General features: G+C 37.8%; 1 protein-coding gene across 1 annotated transcript in view; it reads right to left on the reverse strand.

Moving 5' to 3' along the window:
- Nucleotides 1–27,448, reverse strand: part of itga1 (integrin, alpha 1) — a 45,496-nt gene that overhangs the window by 2,110 nt on the left and 15,938 nt on the right. The window contains exons 2-29 of the mRNA XM_044144042.1: nt 26,617–26,737; nt 22,690–22,799; nt 19,071–19,159; nt 17,860–17,974; nt 15,870–15,997; nt 15,435–15,583; nt 13,876–14,026; nt 13,606–13,780; nt 13,093–13,166; nt 11,421–11,568; nt 10,639–10,784; nt 9,825–9,968; nt 9,492–9,743; nt 9,110–9,240; nt 7,851–8,023; nt 7,611–7,765; nt 5,294–5,404; nt 3,291–3,367; nt 2,868–2,997; nt 2,696–2,773; nt 2,526–2,602; nt 2,336–2,425; nt 1,341–1,443; nt 1,142–1,258; nt 992–1,063; nt 806–910; nt 607–702; nt 383–496 (exon numbers count right to left, since the gene is read on the reverse strand). Coding sequence (XP_043999977.1) covers nt 383–496; nt 607–702; nt 806–910; nt 992–1,063; nt 1,142–1,258; nt 1,341–1,443; nt 2,336–2,425; nt 2,526–2,602; nt 2,696–2,773; nt 2,868–2,997; nt 3,291–3,367; nt 5,294–5,404; nt 7,611–7,765; nt 7,851–8,023; nt 9,110–9,240; nt 9,492–9,743; nt 9,825–9,968; nt 10,639–10,784; nt 11,421–11,568; nt 13,093–13,166; nt 13,606–13,780; nt 13,876–14,026; nt 15,435–15,583; nt 15,870–15,997; nt 17,860–17,974; nt 19,071–19,159; nt 22,690–22,799; nt 26,617–26,737 — 3,431 coding nt within the window. The remainder of the gene's footprint in view (nt 1–382; nt 497–606; nt 703–805; nt 911–991; nt 1,064–1,141; nt 1,259–1,340; nt 1,444–2,335; nt 2,426–2,525; nt 2,603–2,695; nt 2,774–2,867; nt 2,998–3,290; nt 3,368–5,293; nt 5,405–7,610; nt 7,766–7,850; nt 8,024–9,109; nt 9,241–9,491; nt 9,744–9,824; nt 9,969–10,638; nt 10,785–11,420; nt 11,569–13,092; nt 13,167–13,605; nt 13,781–13,875; nt 14,027–15,434; nt 15,584–15,869; nt 15,998–17,859; nt 17,975–19,070; nt 19,160–22,689; nt 22,800–26,616; nt 26,738–27,448) is intronic.

The following is a 27,448-nucleotide window of genomic DNA, read 5'->3' on the forward strand; positions in this document are numbered from 1 at the left end:
TGAATCCCAGAACAAAAGTAAAAGATCTTGTGCAGATAATGACTATTGATGGAAAAGAGAACATTATTACGCACAGTAGAGCTTATTTTGAATTTTGAATTTAACAATATAATTTTTGAACTAACCTTGACTTTTTTTTTTTTTTTTTTTTTTTGCACTCCAATTTGTTTTAGTTTGTTTGCGGCCAGAAGATGCAGCTAAGCAGAGATACTCGTTTTGTGAGCAGAGCTGATATTTTTCCATGTTTTAATTTTCTATGCTTAACCAATTTGTTTAGAGGGCAAGACTATTCTTCAAGACTTTCTTTTTTCTTAACTGAAAATGTGTAACAAACTGTTTAGGAGATTAGACAATTAACATGACATGAGGCATGAAATATTACCTTCCAGAAAATGAAAATAATCAGCGCCAAGATCAACAATCCTATCAAGATACTGAGGATGATGATCCAAATAGGGATTCCTCCAACCGTTTCCTTTGAAATCGGGATTGTCACCTGGCAAGCACAAGCAAACATAAACTCAACACTTGCATACATCCTTACAAACAGGTGCATTAAGTAACTGACGTGACAATTCCAAGAATATAATCCCAAACACGACTTACATTTCTATTTTTTGCATTGCTGCCCAGTTCAAACAGGTGACTCTGTTTGAACGTCAACGTGGCATTCACCATCATCTTTAAACTGGAGAACTCGCTCTGTAAGAAAAAGCACCTTTTCATGTTGCCATTATACCATTTAATCTCACCAAGAAAAACTAACACAATGTAGGTCAGAAAAAGTACCAACATCTGATCTGACCTCAATGAACGTCGGTTTCCACACTTTGAAGGTAACGTTGACCTGACTCTTATTGGTTTCAGGGATGAAGCAGCTGAATGAGTCGCATTGTGTTTGTCCACATTCCTGCAAAGAACATCACATCCACCAGTCAGAGAAGAACGGCGGCGTCCCAGCAGCCACTGAAGCTAACACCTGACCACTAACCAGTAGGAAGCGAGTGAGAGTTTCCTTTTTTGGTTTGTTGTGTTTAGTGGCCGGGGGTTTTTTACAGTCTACCTGCAGAGCAAGTGAGAAGCTGACATGAGAATCATTTTTTTTGCAATTTAGATATATTGTTTCTATGTGTGTACATACCCCAGTGCTGGAGACGACGCTTGCCGGGAAAAGTAACACGTTGTCTAGAGGAGACCGGTAAGGGTACGTCACTTTAAGGTCAAGAGGTGGAGTGAGCATACTACCTGCCTTTTCCACCTGAAAGACAAAAAGGTGGATGAGTTTCAACTACAACATATAAAAGTATGTAAAAAAAAAAGTTATATCTTATTTGCGTTACCGTGTAGCTGATGTTGACCTCCTCTGTCATCCTCCCAAAGTCACTGTCTTTCAAGGAGTACTGTTCACCATCTTTAATTATTATATGCTTTTCTTCATGACTCCTAAAGGATTGCATATTTTAAAATGAACATGATATGCAACAAGATATTAAATTTGCTAAATCACAGTTTGGTCACTTGGGGGCAGCAAACATTAACCTGAATAAGATCAGGTCTTTTTATCTGTTTGAGCGTCAAAGTTTGAAATTTCAGTCGTACATTTATGAGAAAATAAATGAGACTTGATGTTCACCAACTCATCTTGACTGCATCAACTGTTATATGTTGCTTTACTTAAAGGTCATTATTATTACAAAAATAGTGATGAAAAATCAACTGCAGGCCTATGATGCAGAAATGGATATTTATACAATTAAAATATTTCTAGTGAGGTTTATATTCCGCTTTTCTAAAAATATTTAGAAAAAATGAGCTGTTTTTAGTTTACATGGTGCTAAGTCCTTAGCAAACACACTACCTCTTAAATCAAATCAACTTTTGTATTCCGACTTGGGATTTTTTTTGTCTCAGTTTAATTACCGTACATCAAAAATTATTCCTTCCTATGAGATTATTTATGTGATCAGATTTATTAGTACTGATGGAAAAGTAATGGCTGCTGCAGATAAACTTCACAGTTGTGAATTTTAATAGTAACTCTGTTTATTGTCTTTTTATCATTTCTTGACTTTGAACAACAGATTTACATGCTCCCTTTTATGTGAATTTTTTTTTGACAGCAGTAATAACTGTGAAAAACGGCATACAAAGGTAACAATGAATGTAATTAGTTTCTGATATTTTACATATATTGACTTATTCTGACAATATTTAACAAATTATTACACTACCAAAACATGTACAAAAACTCAGCAAATATTTTTGCTTTATTGAATTTCCTGTTAAACTTTATGATTATGTTAATTCATCCGCACAGATTTCCACAGATACTTACACACTGAATATGACTCCAGCTTCATATTTCACTGGGAGGGAGATTTCCACATTGTTGTCATGTAGGGTATTCGGATTCTCTTCGCTGTCACTGTAAGAGTAATTTTTTTGTCATTATTTTCACACAAATAGTCACTTTAACAATCCATATCCCAATCAATAATGCGCAGCAAAACAAATGACAGGCTCACCTTATAGTTGTCACATTGATGTGAATGTTCTCATTTATGCGAGTTGAGTCTGTCTCAAATCTCACTTTAAAACTTTCCTGTTGATGAGAGATCACACGTTGAAATGTAATAACATAAGTAAAGTGAAATGTAAAGTGAATGTAGCGTCTAAAACTAAACCTAAATCTTACCTTAGCATTTCTTTCCAGGAAGGGATATCCAACAGCACACTCCACCTTCATGTTATCCGGAGTGCACTCTTTCTCTGGCTGAAAATGCAAAACATGACATAATTAAACATTGTTTTTCTTTTGATATTGTTCCATAAAAAAAAAAGAAAGAAAAAGAAAGCAGAAATCTTACCTCGACTTTAACGTAGTTAATATTTGGTGTGAAGTTGAGAATAACCTTGGTGTTGTAGGCATTGTCTTTTTTGTTGATGATGTCAATTTTCACGTCAAGCTTATTTTTTAATTTGACTGGGATCAGCATGCTGGAGAAATACACAAGCACACGCACAAAAAAAAAAGAGTGTCAACAGGACTGACTGTCATGTTCTTGTTTTCCCACAGAGGGGCAGTCACGCTCCGGATCACTTCTAAATAAAACTACGTGACTCCAAATATCAGAAGGCAGCTGTTGATATCTCTTACACATTTCACCTTCCTATCATTTTAATGTTTATTTTTTACATAAAAAAAGACAGTTTTTCTTCATGTTCCCTTCTGACAATGTGCAAGGATGGTGGGAAACTTTTATATTTTAATCCTATTGAGCAATCAATACCTTTTCTCACTTGGCACTGCCGTGAGGGAGAGGTCAGTGATGCACTTTAATTGATCTCCGCAGTCGACCAAGGGAATCTAAATAGATAGAAATGATTCAGAGACATTCATTTATCAGAATGGTCTAGTCAAAGTACAGGGCTAAATCCACGGTACAGAATCAAACAGGACTCCAAAACCAAATTGAAAGCACACATTTTAAGTAAACAGTGATTAGGACAAAACATTTGCAACCTGAGAAACAAGATGGATTCAGAGCAGATTTTCTCTACTTCTCTTTCCCAAAGGCTGTTTTAGTTTTTGCTGCGAACATCGACCCAATACAATAATACAGATGCCAATACACATCTTTTTACTCCTCCTTTTTTTTTTTTTTTACTTTCTGTGACCTTTTTGTGTCTTCTTTTCAATAACAACAACATGGAAAGTCTGTGATACTTCTCGCTTTTGTCGGGAAACATTGCTCACTGTTACTGATAATCTGCAAACCTTCTTGTTAGGGTAAACATGCATGTGGGAGTGTGGGAAGATTTCCCTGGCCATTAAAACCGACAGAGGCAGCCTTGTGGGAAACACTGAAGGACGGCAGTCAGCTGTTGCAGATATGAATCTACTACAGCATGTTCAGATCCACAAAAGATATTTTACTCATGGTTTATGTGTGCCGACAGACAGACAATGTTTAATTTAGATAAGGCTTACATCATTCTCTCTGTGACTCTTACAGGGGAGAAAAAAACCCCCATTATATTTCTGTGCACTTTATTTTTGTCTGCATGTAGAGCAGCCGTCTGCACCATGTTATATTGGCTTATTGATGCATATTCAAAATATGACATTTTCTGATGTTTTATTTCCCTCATATTATTTTTGTATGCCTTCACATTAAATGTTATCTTATGTAATTGTGTTTTGGTAAATAATCTTATTGACATTCAGTTTTTTTCTCAAATCCACTAATTTTACAAGCAATTTTGACAGCACGTTTTAAATTACTGTTAAGACTTTTGAATAAAATTTAATTCAGATTTAAACACAATTTAATTATCTGAAAACATTTCTGATAGTATTTTGATTTTCTGTCTATTTTCACTCAACTAGATTCCTACCGAACAAAATCTATAAAGTTTATTGTGAATTTTAGGGATTCTACCATCTTTAAGGAAAACCATTTCTTTACAGCGAGGTAAAATATTTATCTCAAAAAGCCTGTTTGAATATTCTGAGAGAATAATTAAGCTTTGTGATTTGAAATGACTTCTTCTGAATTTTTTTTTTCATATTTCAAAATATAAAAATCCTAAATTTGATTCACTAAATTAAACAATTACTATATACAAATTTATATTATAAAGATTAGATCTTCTTGCCTTTTTTCCATCTAATCCAGTTATTCATACGACTAATATCAGATCTAACAGAATTTGATCTCCACCAACTTTTGCATCTTATTTTTGTTAGAGGACAAAAACACCAGTCATGATCTATATGACACAAACATTCCTGCCTCTCTGAATGCCAACAGAGCCCAACAAAAATTTGGGTTTTAGAGTGGCCTAGTCAAAGTCTGGACTTAAACAATAAATCATGCTGTGGCAAGGATGTGGCTTGATTTAAGCAATTTTACACAGAACAGCAGTCAAAATTTTGCAAATACTTGGAACAAGCAGTTAGGGTTCAGTGTGTTCTATATTTTATGTGGTCAAGGAACAAGTTGACATATATTAAAAATATTTTTGATCTGTGCAACAAAAAAAGCAAAAACAGAACTGAAAAAAATCTGTAGGGTCCCAAATACTTTTCATAGCACTGTATAATGAAAGGAAATAAAAGGTGCTGTGTTATGCATTTATGTCCTGTTTGAACAAAATTTCTAACATGAAGGTATTTAAAGCTTAATATGTAAACAAAACGCATTGTAAGGCTGTTTGAAATCTTCTGCTTCATGGCACTTGGTATTTGAATTAGTGAAATAGACAGCAGAGATATGCAGAGTGTTCTTACTGTCTTAGTGATAGATCTGGGTAGGTTTGCGTCCAGGACAGGGCCTTGGTCCTCATTAGTAAGTCCAAATTCTAATGTAACGTTGAACGGGTCTTTGAAGTCCAGCTGAGCCTGAGGCAGAGAGGATGCATGGGGGGAAAAAGGATTGAGAAAAGGAGGAGAAAGTAAGCAAAAAAAAACAAAAAAACACTGAGCTAACTTCATTTCAAAGCTGCAGAATCTTTACCAAATCTGACATGTGTAGTTAATTCACCACAACCTGATTCTTGTGGCGATGTGGTGACACTAATGAGAATGTTTAATCTACAACTCAGAACCTTTCAGCCCCTTAGCGCTTATAATTCAACGTCACACCTAGAACTGTGTATTGATTGTACAGATGCAAAAAAGTTCAGAACCGACACTGCCACATCACTGGGGACACAAATCTCTCAAGAAACCTTCCAACAACTTTGCTTGATCTGTGGGACAAAGCTTTATGAGTGTTTTGAGAACAAGCATCGGACCGGGCCTATGTTAGCAAACCGTTTCAACTTAGTGTACAGAGAAAACTTCACAAGTAAACCACCCAGTCCTTTACTCTAAACAAAAACACCAAACTCATCGCTGAGCAAAGGTCCGACAATCAGAATCCATCCTTAGAGAACCATGAATGTCCGCACAGATTTATGCACCAGTCCGTGTGCAGATGTTGAGATGATGTATTTACTTGTTAAGCTACAGGGGGGATGTGGCTTCCATGGTGTGAGGATGTTAACAAGAGACAAAAAGCTACAAAAACAATGTTGACTTTTACTGTTTTTGTAAAAAACACATCAAAAAGTGACCTTTTGCAGTTTGTAAAAGAAAAACTCAGACTCAAGAGATTATCTACTGCATTTCCTCTGTGATAGAATTGGTGATTCCATTCAGATTTCGAAGGGTATAAAAGTAATAGGATCTAAGCACCCATCTATGATATATTTTTCATATTTTTATCTATAAAGTAATTTGAAAACCATTCATTATTTTTACCCACTAGAGAAGCCATAACATGGACTCGTTCTATGCATTAGCTGGTAGCTTTGTCTCTTTCCTTCATATGTACTTGAGTGAAATATCTGTATGTGTATTTTTGTTTTAAGGATTTTTTTTTTTTTTTTTTTGAGGAATCACCCCAAAGAAGCAAATAATGGCCCTTTAAGCTTTCTGTAATGACACTGTTTGAGATGTATGTTCTTCCATGCCGCTTTTAGGACAAACAGTCTGAAAATGATTTTTTTTTTCATTGCATTATTATTATTTTATTACAAGGACAATAAATGGACATCGTTTTGGTCTGTCATATTAAAACCCTGACAATACTACAATAAAAATATATGAAGATACTCACAAAATCTCATCATCTGAGAATATAAAACCTCTACGTGTGAACCATCTTTTTGACACAAACCTTTCAATGCAGAGATTTTATTCATGGCTGCTAACGACACGAATGTTCAATAAACTGGCCCATGGATCATTGTCTGTTCGTTTTAAGCATTTGTCCTGAGATAGATTCCTTTCGGTTCATAGTATAACATTTTTTTTTTCTACCACTATGTCAAAATCTGCAGTTTCATTCTGCAGGAATAGCCAAGGGAAGAACAGAGGCAGTGTTTATGTCCGAGACAAATTTAAAAAGCTCTGCCCTGGAATATGTGGGGAATTTCTGCACAGACTGGCACAGTAGGAACAGAGCAGATATTCATCATCCGCACACACACAGCAGGAGCAGCTGCTTCCACTGATTAGTTCCTCTTTCTGTTGCTTAAGTACAGCTAATCAGTGACTTCTTATGTTGCAGTGAAGGACTGGTATAAAAGGAAAAAAAAACAAAAAAACATTGAAAATTCTTGTACACACTGAAGTGCTAACATTAAAAACCATCTGCTGCAGCGAGAAACAAGAAACAAGTGGTATAATTGATCAACTAGAACGTCATATGCAGCAAATACATGCAGTAATTCATCTCCTTAAAAATTTATTCACTTATTTGGGTTGTTGAAGACCTTGATACGATCTGGTAGGTCAGAAGAGGTCAGAAGAAGTCAGCTTCATGTTTGAACCGTGCTCATCCTATTCACCAGGGTACCCCTCATCAGTTCATTTTGTCCTCTACAAATAACAGCCTTCCTCATCACTTAAACGTAGCAAAAATCTGAAATTAAAGCTGCAAAATGGACTGTAGGTAAATCTAGGAGAACATTGGATTAGAGTTAATAGTGAATAAAAGCAAATTCTGACTGCTGTTGATTAGTAATTAACAACTGCACACTGTAAAGGTCAGAGTACTTGCCGACATGATGAATCTTTCCGTCTTGCATATACTTTGTCCATTACTGATGGAGAATGTCTTTGTCACCCTACGATCACTTTTGTCCAAGTCCTGCTCAATAAATGAAGCTCTGGCTTTGCTACGCAGAACATCCAGAGTTACGTTATAGCGAATTTCTAAGGAACAGAGAAAAAGAGAGTTCAGCAAGTGGCAGAAGCAACAACGTATGTACTGTGAAGCACAAAGTGCTCGACAGCTCACCTGTGGAGCTTGCATGTCTCTTCTCAGACTTAACTTGATATTGAAAACACACCGTGGCCTTTACACAAACAGATTTATGGCCCCTGTGTTCACACTGGTACTGAGAGTGCTGCAGGTTGATTTTAGTGGGTTCGAACATCATGTTGGAAGTCACCTGCGCAACATCTCTTGTCCTTTTGAAATGAAAAGAGATACAGTTCAAAGACTTCCATGTGACAAACCAACACAAAGTCGTGAATGTTTGAGAAGAGGACAGAACATTTTACATGCTTTTCATAAATGTTTACAAATAAAAATCCAAAGAGTTCAGTCTGATACCGCTATGAAAATGCAGTGCAACTGCTTGGCACTTGCGCAGACTAAAGATATCTGAGATTTATTTTTATAAACACTCTAGTGAATCTGACGGAGAACTATTTTTCTAAGAACAATCGGCAACATAAATCAGTTTTGGGATATGCAAAGGCAGCAGAGGCATTCCTTAGCAGATTTGCAGCTGGATAAAAATGTGCTGCAAATTTTGTTAGATTTTTATTTAAAAAAAATTTTTTTTTTCTTTCCTGTTATGCACTATTTGAATGTTTTCATTCACTTTAAAACTACAAAAAAAAAGCACTGAGCTTTGCAGAACACAATTTATATCTCTATAAAAATGCAACAAAAATACAAATAAATAAAAAACATGGTTCTTTTGCGTTTCTTTTTCTGGTCTTTTTGTCCCATTCTACCAGCAAACACTAAGGAACATAAAGAGATGTCAAAAGCACACAGAGATATAATTTAAATGTAATAGTTTTGCTTCCGAAATGATTAAAATTTTGTTGAATGTTAGCTGCATTTAGCTAAAACATGATCATGAGTTTAGGGAAAGCAGCTCCATGCTGCCAAATCCTAATTAGGCTCTAAGCCACATGGGAAATGTAGTTCTCACATAGCTTTGTTGACCTCTTACCAGGACACGCTGTGGGAGAAGATCTGCATGGGAAGCTAAATCATAATGTGGGAGGGTTCAACATACTGGTGTTGAGCAGTGAAATACTGTATGTGGGAGGGGGTTTTAACACAGAGATCATTAAGGAAGCAGTTTGTCTTCAGCTTGCAAGTCCAATGGGACAAACACAGCTGTAAAAACCCAGAATAAGGCGATGCAAAGTGGACTTCTAAAATGATGCCTTTGGGAAGCGAGGGCCGTTGCTAGTTATGACTGAATTTTGTATGAAAAAGGCTGAAAACTAATATGTGAGGATGAGTCCTCTCACCAGAACAGGGAAGCTCCTCCCAGACCTCCTATGGTGACGTCAACGATGCCGTCTCCATTTAGGTCCATGATTCCGTGTATGGACTGCCCAAAGAACTTCACCTTTTCTCCATCCCCACCTGCTGGGATGTGCTGCGGAGAAGATCGAGAGAAAAAAAAAAAAGCAAAGCTCAATAATGTGATAGTTCAAGGTGGCCTTTTTTTTGTCAAAGATAAATGAGACAAGCTTTCACTTATCTCAAGACATCTTTGACAAATTCCAATCCCCCCCTTCCCCCCCCCCAACTCCCCCCCCATCTCTCTCAATTTAAGTAAACAAAAACATGCTGCAGCTGTTTTTTATTGTTGAATATACTGCTGCATTTGGCCTTTGTGATTCTCACCTGAACTAAGTTCAGGTAAGGTTTGCTTTCGTGCCCATGGTAAATGTAGACGGCTCCTCTGTGGTCATTCTCAAAAGGTGCACCGATCACCACGTCGTTCAACCCGTCTAGGTTGAGATCCGACACGGCGGCTATGGCCGTACCAAACCGAGCCCCGCATGGCTCGTTTTTCATGGTGCAGCCGTCCGCGTTAACCGAACAACAGGACTGGTTCACGGGCTTCAAGTTAAACACGTGCACAAACTTGCCCCCCTGGAAATAAAGAACGTCGGATGATTCTATCTTTCAGCAGCAAAATGTTCAATGAGTAGCAATACTTTCGGTGTCATGTACCTCATTGAGTTCGTAGACGTAGACTTGACCCTGCTCATCTCTTTCTGGACCCATGTACATCGGAGCTCCGACTAAAAGGAGGTCTGTGTAGGAATCATTATTGACGTCAACAGTCTGCAAGACACTACCAAAGTAGGAGCCAATCTGCAGAAAGATGCAGGAAACCATCCACTCATCAGGATTTGATTACACCAAAAACCTGTTCTATTTTTGACCTCTTGGGTTAAATATAATTCAACATTAAAATTATTTTAACACACAAGCAGCAAAAACTAGAGATTTACATAGACCACATGCAAAGAGTACTTTGGTGGTACCATGAGGAAACAACATTATGTGGACACCACATAATAGCGTGATGTTGAAGTAACATCTTAAGACATCGGCCATGAAGCTAACGCCTCGGCACAGGTAGGGCTTTCACATAGACAATGACGAAGTATGCAAACAAATTTGTTGTCTTATTTCTAGCTTGCCAAAATTCCACCTGTATGCTCCAGATTGGAAAAGTGCCAAACATTCTTCTTTCAGAGGTGGTCAAATTTGCTGATTATCACTCATTCTATTTGATTATTACATCCTCTCCAAGAATGTAATAACCTTTATGAAAACCTCCCATTTCCCCCATGTAATTGATGGCCCCAATAACTGTTTGTTTCCTCACACATAATTTACTCTGAAATGGCAGTCATTTATAAATGTATCTAAATACAGATTTCTTCTAAACCTGGGAGGATCTGCTGAAATATTTAAGCAAATATTTTTATTCACCTGTTCCTACTGCATTTGCAGAGACAAACTGATAAATACTGACCTGCTCCCCACGCAGTATCTGCACTGTTTCCACCCTGCTTTCCTTAGTCAGCTGGTAGATAACTACACGACCCGTGTGGTTGTATCTTGGTGCCCCAGTGATGTATAGCACACCTTTAGGGGTGGATGCAGACTGGACGTCATACCCTGCAAAAAACTAGGTTCAGTTGCAAAAAAATTACAATATATCACGAAAAGCCTCCGTTGCTTTTTGTGATATTAACAAACGCCTCTACGAGCCACTGTTTATGTCGGCTTGTAGAGGAAACCATAAAACACCAGTGGAAACTGGCAAGCGCAGAATGGAACATAGCATCTCTGCAAGCTGCAGCCTGGCCTTCAGGAGAAAGCATGTGCCATCGCTTGGGTTTACAGACTGGATCAAGCGGTGCTCCATCTAATGACATGTTGATTACATAATTTCATATTAAGAGGCTGTGGTTGGTTTGAAAGCCATAGAAGGCAAGAAAGCGGAAAGGAAAGTCTGTATGCTTTATTTTATTGGGGGGGCATCAGCCGTCAGAGTCAAGTTGCATATTTTTCTCCTCTATTTGGCAATAACTCAAAATTGACTCTGCAGCTGGAGTATTTAATTTAATACATTGGAATTTTTATTTTATTTTCTCAACTAAAGTTGATTTCAGCATCACATTAACAAAGGGACTAAGGCACAAAGTACAAATGTCTCAAAGCTAAAGGTAAAGACAAAGTTATGTGCTATTTCTGTTTCCTTTTATTCGTTTTGGATTCATCTACATGTGTGATGTATAGGTTTGGACTCACCTAAGTACTCTGCCAGTCCTCTGCCAGTTTTCTTATCCTTCGGATCGTAAAACTCATTTTTTTCTGGAGTAGTAGTAGATTCAGCAGTTTGCATGACCACCGTCCCGTTCCAGTCATAGGCTCCTACAGCTCCTAGTAACAAGCCATCCTATGGGAAACAACACAGAAAATGTCAGAAGACCGTCTTGGGCTAAATGGCTTCATTAAATAGACAAACTTACAAAGACAAACCTTTGTAAAACTACCGTATCTGTCTCTTTCTTAATCTTTAAAATTGTAGATTGCAGAGTAAAATATATATAAAAAAGTTGTGGTTGAAACATCAAAGAGTATGAATACTTTTGTATTTCACTGGAGAGAAATTGAAATAAAACATGTCAGAAAAATGGGAAAAAAAAAAAGAAAACTCATCCATTCTAATTTAATCAGATTAGGCGTGGTCAAATAAGTCCTTATTTGGATAATTGGCCACACTAAACTGAATTAAATAAGCTCTATACTGAGTCACACTATGACTGTGGGAGTGTGCTGTCGCATGTTCAGTCCTCCATGGCACAACTCATTTTGTTTGACCGTGTGAAGACGAAAGTCGTCTCAGGCGCAGTCACCCTACACAGCCACAGAGGAGGTGATAAGCATGAGTCTGGAACAGGAAGAGGACACGTAACAAAGGGTCCTGTTTGTTCTAAGACCATGCAGGAAATACCTATTGGATGAATTTTAGCAGTGTGTGAGGGGGCAAAAGTCAACAGTTGTCTAATTCAGCTTCCCAAAGCATCTCTTACGTTGTATATATCTTGGGTTTCATTAATGCTCTAATGCATTCAGACAAAACAGCACCAGTCTGCGGCAGAATGAGCTCAGGGGAAAAAACAGGATTATGTCTACAATCATTTACTGACTGAGGTGAATCAGTCGAGTACGTGTCTAGAGCTAGGCCATATGGCTGAAAAACTTATCACGATGTAAATGTTTCCTATCAGTCGATATCAATAATTGTTGATGAGATTTTTGTTTTAAATATATGAAGTAATGCCAAGTTACGGCATGACCTTCCCCGTTTAATTCACAGTTTTCATTGAATGCCATCGTTTATGTTCAATCAGTTAGGTAGCAAGGTGACAAAACCTGAAACTGCTGTTGCATATCTTTTGGTGTGTTCACATCAAAAGCGTTTTCGGGTGCGTATTGTTTACATTCAAAGTGTATGGGGAGCGTTGGATGTGTTGGACGGCTGAAAATGCTCCAAACTGTTCAAATCGTGCCATGCAATGGCCCTCAACGCACCTCCACATAGACTCTGAATGACTATGTGGAGGCTGAAGGCGTCAGGCGTTTTGACGCTCAAAACACATTTGGTGTGAAGGCACCATCCCTCAACAGGCTGTTGCTTGGTAACCAAAGAGCGAGTGACTTAGTTGATGCCAGTCACCTCTCACAACTCGCTGTGAGAGGTTGAGCAGCTAAAGCCTTTCCTCTGCCTACATCTCTCAGAATGCTGTGCGGTTCTGGATCGGAGTTCAATGAATATTCTATATATTGCATATTAAATATTCTATGAGATTTATAACCTATCAATATTAATTATGTGTCAATATACACTGTTATTATTTTATTTTCCACCCCTACTTCTAAACATGTTGTTTTTTTTGATATTCCAAATTAGACTTACTTTAAAAGCATGGGCACTGAATCCAGCCTGGGACATCTCCATCTCAAAGGAAGAGGTAAAGTTTCCAGATGTTGCTGAGGAAGAATGTAGTGCTTTGAGCGATGCATAGATAAGTAGCACAAAATAAAGCCGTTTTCTGGCTACATAAAAGCTTCGTAAAAATATCTTCATTTAAATATTTATGTCAAACGGGAAAAAACTTTTTGTTTTGAATCTCTTATCTGGAGGACAGCGGCTTCATCAACAAAACATGTGTGGATTACCTATTGAAATTTTGCCTGTGTTTGAACTAAAAGAAGAAAAAAAATCGCACAACTAAATCATGTGCCAGGTGGACATCATACATAATTTCTATAATGTTTTTATGAAAATACTTCCTGTTCGGATGAACACAGTCATGGTGTTCCTGTTATATTTGCAAAATAAAGTCATATTGCAGACAAGGTGGATGTTGTAGATGTAACCATCTGCATGTCATGTAAAACCTGATAGATATCACTTTGTGCTTTTTACCTTCTAGGGCAAAAATCTTTCTTCCCAGAGTATCCGCTATATTCACCAAGAACAGCTCGTCAGACACGTTGAAGAAGTGATCTTGTATGGGTTTACTGGATATTGACTTAATCTCATCAATAAACTTCTGCACGTCTTCTGCACTTTTATTTTCACGATTGTAGTATCCCAAAACCTGTAAAGGTTAAAATTATTTCATGTTAAAACACATCAAATTTACAGTAAATGATCAGAAATGTTTGACAGTCCAAATATAACTTTTGTACTCACAGCAATGCCAAATCTCTCAATGTTATCCTTGTCACAATCACCAATGACTTTGCTTTGATTGTTGTGGTCATGTGACTCTCCATCAGTCAAAATCACCATGACCTTTTTCGCATCGGTTCTTGCACCTCTCTCTTGCGTGAAGGCCTCCCTCCTAAGTAAGTACGCAATTACATATAAAAACAGTAAGGTATGAAATTCTAGATGTTTAACTATTATAGATCAACTGGGAGTTTCAGATAACCAGACAATTTGCATAATGAAATGGACAAATTAACTGAACCACAATAGATTGGTAAAGCTTAGGTCCTACAAGAGAAAACAAGATAATATATGACAATCCTATTTGACATGTTTGAAAATTCCTTGAAATCACACTCCAAAGCAATGACAGTAAATAATTTAAATGTAAATATACAACTAACCATCTTCTGGTAACATTAGACTTTGAATCTGAATAATCCCTGGAATCCCCCTCTTATGTTCACCACTTGTTTTCCTGTTATAATCAACATTGCCAACTTCAGTTTTGTAATTTTTGGCAACGTAAATCTCTCTTAAAAACAGTCCAAAGAGAAGTCCATCCATCCATCCATCCATCCATCCATTATCTGAACACCCTTCTTCCCTAATGGGGTCGGGAGGGTTGCTGGTGCCTATCTCCAGCTGCGTCCCGGGCGAGAGGCGGGGTTCACCCTGGACAGGTCACAGTCTGTCGCAGGGCAACACAAAGACACACAAGACAAACAACCATTCACACACACTCACACCTAGGGAGAATTTAGAGAAACCAATTAACCTCACAGTCATGTTTTTGGACTTAGGGAGGAAGCCGGAGAACCTGGAGAGGTTCTCCCTGTGCACCCACGCATGCACAGGGAGAACATGCAAACTCCATGCAGAAAGACTCTGGGCCGGGAATCGAACCCAGGACCTTCTTGCTGCAAGGCAACAGCTCTACCAACTGCGCCACTGTGCAGCCCATCCAAAGAGAAGTCTTTTTGAAAATTGAAAAATTATTGGTGGAAGTGGATATCCAAGCCAAAACGTGTTGAAGATTCACAGCCATGCTATTTTGTTTTTTATTAATTTTTAGTGTTTGTTGTTAAAAAGTCATTGAAAAGTTAATACTGTATTTATTAAGATGATAGATTTATGACAAATAAAAATACAACTGAGTGTAAAACAATTGACAAGAATTAAATTTCCTTTATTTAAACTTTATCCAATATTTCTTAAAGTAACTCCCATCGCACTGCTTATTGCTATAAAGCCTGTCAACTAGAAACTTACCTGTGCTGGAAACTAAACATGTGACATGTAATCTTTAAAAATATGTTGTCTTAAAAAAAAAAAAAAAGGTTTATCAAAGAAAATTCATCCCATTTGAATTTCTGCACAGAATTCAGATTTCATTTGAAGTTAAGTTCTGATCACCATGTGGGCCGGACATTTAAATGGGATGGATGTAACATGGCACTGGAATGCCAATCGGTGCAACATCTGAAAAGTGCAACTTAATGCAATTCGTTTAAATGAAAAGTGCAGCTGATGCGGAGTACCTGGCAGTGTCAATGGCGTTGAAAGTGTGAGTTTTTGTCCCGGTGTGCTGAGGAATGCGTCTGACAAATTTCAGCAGGTCTTCGCTGTTGTTAAACTGGCTGAGGTTGACATGGTGTTTCACATCCTTGCCATAAGACACTATGCCCACCTGGAAAACATATAGACATTGTATTAAATGTCATTCCACATTTTTCCTTTCTCTTATTAAATGTTCCTTTCCTGGACTGCTTGTCCCAGGCAGCCTGTCTACATTGTTTTGTATACACAGGACCTCATCTTCAATGAATAATCTGACTTTCAAATAAGGCTGCAAAGTGAAAATATCTTTTAGTGTCTACCTGTGGAAAACTCCCTGCTGCGGAGTATACAAAGATAGTTATAATAAAGATTCAAATGACTTTTTCCAGAGCAACTGGGACTGATGAATTACTGACCTGAGACTGTTTAGGTCCAACCTGGACTCTTTTCAGGAAACGGACAAGAAAGTCAACAATTCTTCCCCATGGGTAGATACTGTTTGATCCATCTAGCACAAAAACAATGTCCAGATTGCTTGAACAATCTGAAAAAATAAAAAAGAAATAAATGTCAAAAATGTAAAGGACATTCTTTTTTAACTTAATAATTTTACCCTATATAAAAGGCAGTCAGTGGTGTTTGTTATACAATTGGAAAGCCTGTCTAGCGATCTTTAAAATGGCATGCGACTTATCAGAAAAGTACATAGTGGGAATGAGAAACACAGCTATGTATGCGGGTTGCACAACTGTCATTATTAAGGGGGAGGAATTGCATAAAAGCAGAATATTTTTATGAAGCATTCAATACATTAGATACAAAACATGTTTTTTTAAAATATATACTGACAAACAGCGTTTCTGAAAGTTCATACTTCCTGTTCAACATACTTTTTACCGGTCTGAATAGACACTTTAGACTACTAATAATTTTCCACATACGCTCACAGAGCACTATATTTTTACAACTGTTCAACTGTAAAATAGTCAACCAATCACATTTCATCACCTCACATAACTCACTTAGCTAGATGTGTTAAAGACAACAAAACACAGCATCAGAATGAGAAAGAAAACAGATTAAAGTGACTTTGACCCCAGCACTCAAGTATTGAATATTTCAAAAATTAAAAATTTTTGAGAATAACTGAGACCGATTCAAAAACGAGTAAACATCCAGGAGAACGGACAGACTGGGCAGAGATTATAGAAAGGCAACAAATACCTTTCTACAGCCTTGAAGCAAATGGACAACAGCAACAGAAGACCACACACTCATGACAGATGGATCACAGCAGATTGGAAAAACAGTGGCTGCTCCACTGGCCCACCTGAATCTAATGATTTCAGCTAAAACATTTGGATAGTACAGAATTTGGCATAAAAGACGTGAAAGTGGGCAATGCATTGCCTAAATCTCAACCTGGGTATTATTACTAATAAGTGCATGTCACTCTATTGGCCTTCACAGTCAATCTCAGAAGAATACATGCTGTGGTGGCGTAGGGGCAAAGCACAACCCATAAATTGAGGCCTTGGTCCTCGTGCCAGTAGTCACAGGTTCGATTCCTGGCCTGGTGACATTTGCCGTATGTCTTCCCCTTCTACCATAACCCTCTTTCCTCTCGAACTACTTTCAAATAAAGGCCACTAGAGCCAACAAAACCTTTAAATAAATAAATATAAACCATGAGGAACTGATGTAGTCATGAGAGCAAAACAGGGTTCAATCAGCACCAACAACCTGTACCTAATAAAGTGGCCTGCATGGATTTTGTGGATCATGCAGTTCTCATCTTTAAGCTGCTGTGTCACAAACATCTAAGGCAAAATTTTCTGGTTACGTGAATAATATGCACAACTTTGTCTAAAAGGTTCTTGATGAGTCATATTGAAATCACAAATGTAGAGGACAACGTGTGAAAATAACAGAAATGCTCTAGAGTGGTAACAAAAGGATCTACTCCTTTCATTGAAACACTACATGTTTCATCCATATGTTAGTTTCTAGTATAAGAATAGCAAGAAAAATGATCCTGAAAGAATCTGACAAACAGATAGAGGCTGTGACTGGACTCTGTTTACGCTAGGCTTTTTTCTTCCTGGTTGTTTCCTTCCAGGGAAACATAGTGCAGTAAACTGTCTCCTAACTTGGGCATACAATGCAGCAGAAGTGTTGGGCTGGGCCAAGTCAGAGAGGAATACGAGGTAGCAGACTAGTTTACATTAAAGAAGAATGCTCTAATCTTCCTCTCCTGGTAAGGGAGGGCGAGTTTGACGCCGGGGTCTTGGGTGGTACCGCTATGATCGGCAGATACTTCTTATCGCTTATCCTGCTCAGATAATTTGTACAGATGCGTCATGTTCTGCGCAGGGCAGCTGCGTGTTACTCAGGCGAGCGGCGTACTTTGCACTCCAGGAGCTATGGAGTTGAGGATCTGGAATGACGGGCTGACGTTCGCACAAACTCCTGAGATGTACTGCTGCTGGCCGCACATGTAGCCGTACTGAGGACCACACGCCTGTGGAGACAAGAGTCACACACACACACACACACACACAAATAAACTCAGACAGTGAAAGAGAGGATCTCACAGGGCTACGACTGGTTATCATTTCCATCAGTAGGAGGTCACGGGTGAAAGGAGGTTCAGGGCTACTGGAGAGCAAAAGCAAGGATCCCAAGAGGAAAGAAGTACTCAAATGGAGGACTAAACAGAGGTTGTGTTGAAGTGCCGGAAAATTCTCAACAACAACACACGCAAAAAAAAAGAGGCTTAGACAGAGAGCAAGTGAAGATGCAGGGGTCTAAAAGTACACAAAAGTGTTTAAAATATAATTAATGATCATTTTACAGTTGTCTAATTCTGATAAATATTCCAAAAATATTCTTGATCCCCGTGGCATACTCAACATTTGAGTTGAACAAGAGATCTACAATTGTTTCACTGTTCTGTGAATTTATGAAGTTCAGCTTACTGACTGCCAAAAGCCTATAAATACTTCATAAGAACAGAAAAATATGTTTGTTTTTTTTAAACTCAAGAACAAGTAAATCATTCCTTCTGACTGGACATTTCATACTTCAACACCACCAAAGCTGCTGGGAAATCCTCATAGTTCATCTCTCGCTGCAGAATTTGTCTGCAGTGTAAAAAACACTCCCACTTCACATTTCTGTCCAGTTACAAAATATTTAACAAACACTTCAAAAATAGTAAGGCTGACATTTAAAATGTCTTATAAACCTTCATTCTGTCCCTGAAATATAATCCTGTGTTTACTTAAAACAAACAAATTTGTTTTCACTTCTTCTTTATTTTATTAAGATAAGCCCACTGCAAATTATGCACAGTGTAAATGCCCATTTACATGCCTGAAGTTTTCATGCCTTGTCAATCTCATCATGAGCTTAAACAAAGTCTTTTCCACTTCTACACAACATGTTCCAGTATTTCTTCATCTGTACAGTCGGTTTACAGTTTCACATTACATTCCCAGGACAGCGCGTCTCCATGAGGAATATAGAGCAAACTGTGCCATTCAACTTACACACTTCATAGGAGGAAATCAAATTATTTTAGTCTTTTGTGTGGAAGATGTACACTTCCTGCTTACCAGAAATCCTCCAGTGGGATTGGTCACCAGGGTGGTTCCCATGGTCATGTTTTCCTTTACTTCATGCAAGTTGGGAACAGTTGTGTTTTCTGAAAAAGAGCAAAAAAAAAAAAGTAAGACAAAAAAAGCCGAGTGAATAAACACAACGAGAGAAACAGAAAACGAACAGCTGAACAAATTCCTCCCCTGGATTTTCCCACAGGAAGACTAAAGCTTCTGTCTGATCAGCAGACATAATAGTCACCGATGTATATGCTTAAACACTGTTTATGTTAGCTCTTTGCCATGCTGTCCCTCTAAGTGTAGCTTATTGCTGTTAAAACAGATGATGATGTAGGAAGGAAAGGTTCTGGGGTGTGGGCTGAGGGAATCGAATCATTAAGAAATCAAAACATGTGGCTAAAATTAGCAGCTAATTCCTTGACTTGGGAATGATCTGGATCTGATTATTATTTTTTTCTCTTCAGAGGGATTCACACACTCTCACAAACACGTTTACATGCCATTTAACTCCGAATGATGCTCCCCAGTAGGGGATTTTCATGAGAAGCAATATGCATCCTGTCTTTCTTTAATATCTTTTAGTTTTTACCAAAGAGCAAAAGTAAAATACATGGAGAATATTTTGGATTGGACAATATGGTAAACAAAAGGATGAGAAATCTATTTATCAGTCATCTGTTCCCGTATTCCTAATTATCTTGGATGATTAACAACACTGATTCACATCCTGTGGCTCATCATATGTTCACATGCAACAGGAAGGAGAGCAGAGGAAGATAAAAATCAGAAAAAGACAACAAATCAGTCTGAAACCGGCTGTGAAATATTCTCTCTGATGTGGAATTCACTAATACAACCATAGGTGATGTTGTTACAGACAGTACTAAATTAAGACATTTAGTTGAACACACAATAAATGTTCGACAGATATACCGATAAACAGATGGTTTTATTCAATATCAAGCAAAATGACTTATGAAATGATGAATTTTCCCATCAACCAATCTGGGGGATGGGTTATGGAGCTGTGGTTCTAGAAATGTGTTAGGATGCAGCACATTAAGATCCAGACTACATGAACACACTTCAGCTGTGTGTTCAGCTGAAGTGTGTTCATCACATGATGTCCAGGTGGCAAAACCCTTTCAGTGAACTTTAACGCAAGCAGAAAACCTTCAGCAGAGATTAAACCTTTAATCATCTTGGATAATATTTTGAAAGCCCAATTTGCTTTTCAGAAAATGTTCCCCCTGTAAATCCCTGTAGCAGTAGAGAGGAGTTAGTATTTGCTTTTTGTATTTGTTTTTTTTTTTTTTTTGTCTCTTTTACACAATTTGATTTAGGAAACAGATTTTAGTGTACTTAATAAAAAATATAATATTTTATAATATGTCAATAATTCTGAGAGGTATACAAACTTTCCTCGCTTTTTTGAATGTCTCCAATTATAAGTGGGATAGAGAAAAAATATATCATAGAGAGAAATTGTGAAAAGGCATTAATGATGTTTTCACTAGTTATCTATGCAAGTATGCACAAATAACCTACATAATTATTCTATTCTATCCTATATACACACCATAAATCACCTTTTTAAACATACCATAATCAAGTCTGTCTCAAAAACATGGATGTCGGGTGACTTCTTGGCAGCATTTCATCGCGCGTAATGATCGTGGCAAAACCACTTTCCAATTTCACTGTTTGGATGGAAGGGTGGTTCAAGATTACAACACATCAGCCGCACAGTTTAACCTCACTCATTATGGTCGGGGGTTTATCGTCTGTGCTGGGAAAACTGTAAACCCGATGTGGAGACAGAGCTGGCAAAGTGGGACTGCTGTGTGTCATTAGTAAAAACGCTCAGAGCGACAGACTGACTGATGGACAGCTCATGGTGATGGAACGGGTATGGTGAAGAAATATCAACAGAGATCCAAGTTGTGGTTGATCCGTCATGCTCACTTTCAAAGAAAGCTTAGTTTGTTATATAAAAATAAGGGGGGGAAAAAATCCAAGTTTTTCTCGGATTAGTCTGCCTGAAAGTGCAAAGCTAATTCAATTCCGAATGATTGCTTGAGTTTTTGATAAATAAGCATGTCCGAGTCACTGATCAGAGACCTGAGCCACTTTAGTGACCGGTTCCAATGTGCAGCTCCTCTCTCTACAGATGTCAACACAAAGATGGACAACTTGAAAAGGCTTTGTTGCGTGCCGTAGGGCAGATAAGCCTCGTTTATCTGCACAATTATGATAACTTGGAAGGATGAAACATTACAACCTTGTTTATCATGCGTCTTCCTGTTCACATGTAGCAACATCCTCCAGTCAAAACCCAATCAGATTAGCAATTACACTAAGCAGAATATTTTAAGGTATCGCATACTAGAAGAGCCAAATGACTGTCAGAAAGTTAATGAGCATACAAACATTACATTTACTTACCAATCTTTTTTAATAGATCGGTACAAACAATTTCAGAGAAGGAAGTAGTGGATGTTATTTGATGAACAACGGGTAAAGACCAGAAGCAGGAAAAAGCCCCAAAGCTCATTTTAGTTAAGAATTTGAGTCGTTTCCTTTATCCTTAAATCTAAATGTAATTTGGTTCACTCAAGTCGTGTTCAGTTCCATGGACGTTTCTGTACAACAGAGATTTGTTTTAACAACTAACTGATCTTTATTGTCTTTAAAAAATGCCTAGCCTTGAGGTAGAAACAAACATCTTTATTAAATCAAACCAAATCCTTTTATAAGGCAGCATAATCTGTGCTTACCATGTGACTCACAATGTAGACCTGACACAGTGGGTTCAAAAGCAATTTAAGAACTGTAAATATTTCATTTATTATTCCCAAAAATAATTACTCTTACACCCGCTCACTTACAAACTATTTTGTTATAGTACTGAGGAAAGTTTAAAGACATATTAAGATGGCATGAAATAGCCAAGCTTACAACAATTCATGTGATATTCTTAACTCTAGTCAAATCATCTCAGTCAGTTTTATGTTCTTAACCTGGACAATTCATGTAAAAATTGCCCTTCCGGTGGCGTAAATTGTATGACTCCTGTCAGTCTGCTCAGGGCAGCAGTGGGTACAATATAGCTCACCACTATCAGTGTGTGAATCTGTGAATCTGTGAATCTGTGAATCGCGTGAAGCGTTTTGTTTTGGACTAGATAAAGTGCTATACAAGTACAGAACACTTACCATTTAGCATAGCCATTGTGAACATAAAGCCTATAGGCACTGGCCAGCAAAAGATTCTTTCAGCTGACTGACCAGCAGTGCACAGCAATAGGTAGAGAAGGAAGAGTGACCTGTTGGTCTATGCCCCTTAAATCCAGAAAACCATTTAGTTTAATGGCTTCTCATTCAAACTTTCAACTTAAGGAAAGGTATTGTGGGAAATGTTATCAGTTCTAAAACTTTACCTTTAAAAACTATAAAATTAATTAATTTAGTATCATCTCTTCAGTACAGGAGCTATGCCAGGGGCCAGAACAAGTTCTTTAGGGGCACTACCCCTTGTTGGCCCCTAGTACCGCTCATAGCTTTATATACCTTCATAATGCATACATAACCTAAATGCAAAAATATGTTATTCTTACTTGGCAGCTCCAGTTTGATGCAGGTATTGTCCCCCCGTCCAACAGGACATTTGTAAACGTCTCCCGTCCTCTTAGCAGGCTGGCCTGAATGCGGCGATCCAATCAGAACCCTGAGGAAAAGAAACGAAAAGTTAGACTGTGGGCTGAGTGAAACTGCAGCCAAAAGCAACAGGAAAACGTGATGATTTTCACAATTATAATAAACAGAACACACGTACTATTACAGCAATTTGCAGTTGGCAGATTTAAAGGACTTACTGTGCGGTCCACAGCTTTTAACAATAGTTTAAAACTGGAATAATGATACTTTTATTGTTAAATTAAGCATAAATATTAGGGTCGGCTTGAATTGGAAAGCTGTCAGAGCTTATCATGATTGGCCTAAGTGACTTATGTGAATTAACTGTATTATCACATTAAATAATAAAATAAAAAAATAATCATTCCATTTAGTTTTTACATCACTAAATTCAGTTAAAATGTTGCAGCTGTTTGCTGGACGGAGCAGTGCTGCTCTTTCCGAGTGCCTGTTTCTGCTATTTAAGGTCAGGGTGCCCAGCTGTGTCAACGATTCGTGTGTGCGTGTGTTACACAAAATCCTGCCACCCCGTCAGTAAACTGATGCTAAAAACAGGCGGTCATCTGCCTTCCTCTGAACACTTAGGCTTATTAACATTCCTCCGCTCTAATGGGGTCATTTAAAACGTGCAACGAAGCACAACAACAAGGGACTCAGACTGCCATCAGCTGCTTGTGAGAAACACCACGACTCAATGTTTTACGCCACTCCGCAGGTATTCTTTAAGTCCAGCTGTTAGCACATGTCGAGTGAACAATGTTGACATGAAAAGTGTTTCAAACAATCTTTTGGGTCAGCTTTGGGTTATTTGCCGACATCAAATTTCTGCAGGAACAAGAAAATAAAAAGTGTTCCTGAAACTTTCTTGCAGCATTTTTTTTGGTTGACTCAATAGCAATGCAACATATTCCTAAGATTTATTGCAACACCCGTGAGCAATATGAAACTCATGGCAAACCAAAGATGCAGCGCACTGAATTACGATCACGCCCCGTCATGCTGCATTTGTGTGGATGTTTTAGTTTTCAACACCATCGAGGGTGGAGAACTGGTGGCTACATCTGAAGCTAGTTAGTCGCCTGCCAGTCGTGGCAATATTTGTGCTAAATCACCATGTGATTGTGAAGTTTGTTTAAACACAAAGTCTGCAGTTCTCGTCTCAATCATCCATCCAGCGTCGTTCACGTCTGCACTCTGGCTTCTTCACCCCTGTTTTTTTTCTTTCAGGGTTCATTTTCTTTTCACTGGGACTTTGACTGATTCTCTTCCCGAAATAAAATGGTTTCAGTCACAGTTTACTCCACCGATTAGCAGGGAGTGAATTAGAGTAACTTGTATCACATGAGCTTTATTGGGCTCCATGTTGTGCAACAGAACCAGGTACGACTAATCTGAGATCAAATGTGGCTTTGCAAAAGGTTGGAAAGAAGCAACTTGAACCAGTAAAGCCTGGTGTAACTAAAGATGAGATATAGAAAGAAGGAACCAAAACCAAACACACTAATGAGTATTAACAAGGCTTTAGAAGTGTGTTCACAAGTTAATGCAGCAGGCAGTCAGGAATGTTTGGTTTCAGTGTATTTACAGGCTGGTTGGAAGGCCCAGCCTGTAAATATACTGAATATACTGAGTAATTTATGGTTTTAGTCAATAAAGGCAAGAATCCCTATTACAGCAGCGGCTGTTGTGCTCCCTCTCACTTATTTTTGCACGTTAATGAGAGTATTTTATGTCCTTAGGCATTTCGGAATTTAAATAAATTAAATTAGGGAATTACCCTGGTGAAATAAAATGCTCTGCCTGAGCATTTTTTGCACAGATCCCCTTCAGTTACTCAAAATAAATAATTTCTCAAGATTATGGAACAATAACAGAGCAACAGGGATAATTAGGACCATCAGAACTGCTGTACCCTGCCATTAATTTATTACAGATTCAATATATTTTCTACGAGAAGAAAAAAAAAAAGGACTAACTCCTGAAACAGTAGTTTAAAGGTGAAATAATATAAAAATAAGTCATTTTTGTCTTAGTCTTACTAATGATCAATGTCCTTTTTTTAATTTTTTGTAAAGTTATTATTGATCAGTATCAATAGTTCCTCTAACAATGAGTATGATTCAAAGAAATACCTTTTAGAGTACATTAAACAAACTATTAACGCCATCTCTTCAGTGGATTTCAGGACATGTATTTGGAGTTTAATACTAACTTCTCGCACTTTGCAACTATGGAAGGGCAAAGTGGGCTTAAAATGTTATTTTATTTTGCTGCAGCATCTAATGTGACTGTAAAGTGGAAAAAATAGAGCCACACACACACAAAAAAACAAAAACAAAAAAAAAAAAACTTTTTTTCACAATAAAACAAATCTCATCAAATAGGCTACATCAGAACACCTTGAACTTTAGTCAGGCAACTCTACAAAGCATTTTGCGATAATTGCATTCAATCTTCTTTTTTAAATAAATATTTTACAAAAAAATATTGGGTCACCTATCAGATAAATAAATCCAGGTGTTCCAATCACTTCCAAGGCCACCACTGTATAAAATTACATGATCTGGGACACATGGTGCTCTGAGGTCACCAACTTTCTGCACAGTCAATCGCTTCAGACCTCCAAACCTCATGTGGCCTTCTTGTTGTGGTGACAGATTTTATTACAGGCTAATATCTGATGGCTTTATTAATCTGATAGTCACGTCACGTTGTGTTTTGGTTTTAAAGCTTCTGAACTTTCACCGAATGAACCGGTCTCAGATACACACACAAGGTTAGCTGTCCTGGAGATGTTGTTTTCTGCAGCGGGGAGCCAGACTGTCTCTCATATGTTTATGATCCTTTTTTCTTGGTATAAAAGCAACGCATCGACTCTGAAACTACTTTTACTCTGACCTGTTCGCAGGTTTTGTAAGCGCTCACCCGAATAAATAATTTCCACCTCAACAGTGCTTGCATTAGTTTTATTTATTAGCAACATTCAGTCTTTGTGAGATTTTATCATCTTGCAGTTTACTTTCAGTGCTAATTCACTGGCCAGACCTGGGCTTGTTGGCTGTTTTGAACGTCCTCCAATTGCCACATATTTAAATGGCTGATTTCAAATTCTTTTGAGATCTCCTTAAATCCCTAATTAGAATCATAAACTCCTGGAACCTTCTTTTTGAAGGCCTCAGTAATCTATTATAATCTCACCATGTTGTTCGCTCTCTCCTACTTTGGCGGTTTCTATAATTAATTGCTTTATTAAAATTTACGGAGGAATTTAAAGGTCTTCTAGTAACACTTTATTTGAAGGGATGTGCATAAGACCGATATGACACCTTCATAAATATGTCATAACACCTGTCATAAACATGAAGGACTCTTTATGAATGTTTATGACTGGTGAAATGAAATATATTGGTAAATAATGACATTTTTAATGCAAAGATGCTCAAAAGATGCATTAAAAGCCTATTAAAAGTGCCAACTTTCAAATTATTTGCTAAATAATGACACTTTAATGCAAAGTTGGCACTTTTAATGGACTTTTAATGCAATTTTTAAAGCAACTTTGCATTAAAAGTGTAATTACCAAACAACACTACATGACAAAGACTCCTTCATTTTCATGAGAGGTGTAAGGTAATGTTTGTGATAGTGTCATGTCAGTCTTCAAATAAAGTGCTACTGGTCTTTTTAAGTACTGTTAAAAAAAAGCATTGTCATCATTTAATGTGTTTCATGAGAAAATTATAATAATAATAACAAGGAGATTAAGATATCCAGACTTGCATGTTGATTTTGACTGAACAGTGAAGCTATCCTGGACAGAAGTAAAGACTATCAAAAATGAAGCTCACCATTTCCCCTCACTGTTCTCAAACTGCTGGACAGTGTAGCCAAACATGTCATCCAGAGGTCCGCTGAAGGACATAGCATTCTTCTGATCCACGTTGAAGGACAACACACATGTCAGCAGCACTGCAAGGACAAAAAAAAAAAAGGGAAGACAAAAGGTCAGATGTAATAAGACCGTTTACAGCTGAAGGACATAATTAGTTATTTTAGTCTACTGCTGAGCTCTCCAGTGAAATCTAGAAAGAGGAGAAGTACACATGAGTTGTTTTCTTGTTTCTTTTTTCCTTTCAGACAGTCATAAACATTCACAGGACATGTCTCTAAATCACTAAAGATGCGACTCGGAAATGAAAAATAAACAAGACATCTATGTTGGAGAAATTCTAAATTCAAATGTCAAACGCTGTCGTCATTCAGACATGGCAGCCAAGAAATTATGAGACAAGAGCCACACAGATAAACCCAACACACACACATTCATGCTAATGCCCACATTCAGTCATTCTGGAGGAGGTTGGAGGAATTTCATACACCAGAGCGAAGCACGTTGGTCAGAGTTCAGGCGGACGTGCGGGACAATGACTTCTTCTCTGCCCTCTTCTCTGTCTGGCTCCGTCTGAACATATCACAGAGACGCTATATTAATTCCCCCATGTTTCTTTGGGCCTCTGCTACAATGACACTCTTTATGCTCACTGTGCCAGTGAATTCCAGCAGGATAATTGATTTAATTCTGAGACTTGTGAAGAAGCAGCACGACGCGGAAGAACAAGGGGATTACAAGCAGAAGACGGACCACATACACGGAGACACAAACACAAGCTGCTGTTTGTC

The sequence above is a fragment of the Gambusia affinis genome, linkage group LG17, assembly GCF_019740435.1.
Source record: "Gambusia affinis linkage group LG17, SWU_Gaff_1.0, whole genome shotgun sequence".
Lineage (NCBI taxonomy): Eukaryota > Metazoa > Chordata > Actinopteri > Cyprinodontiformes > Poeciliidae > Gambusia > Gambusia affinis.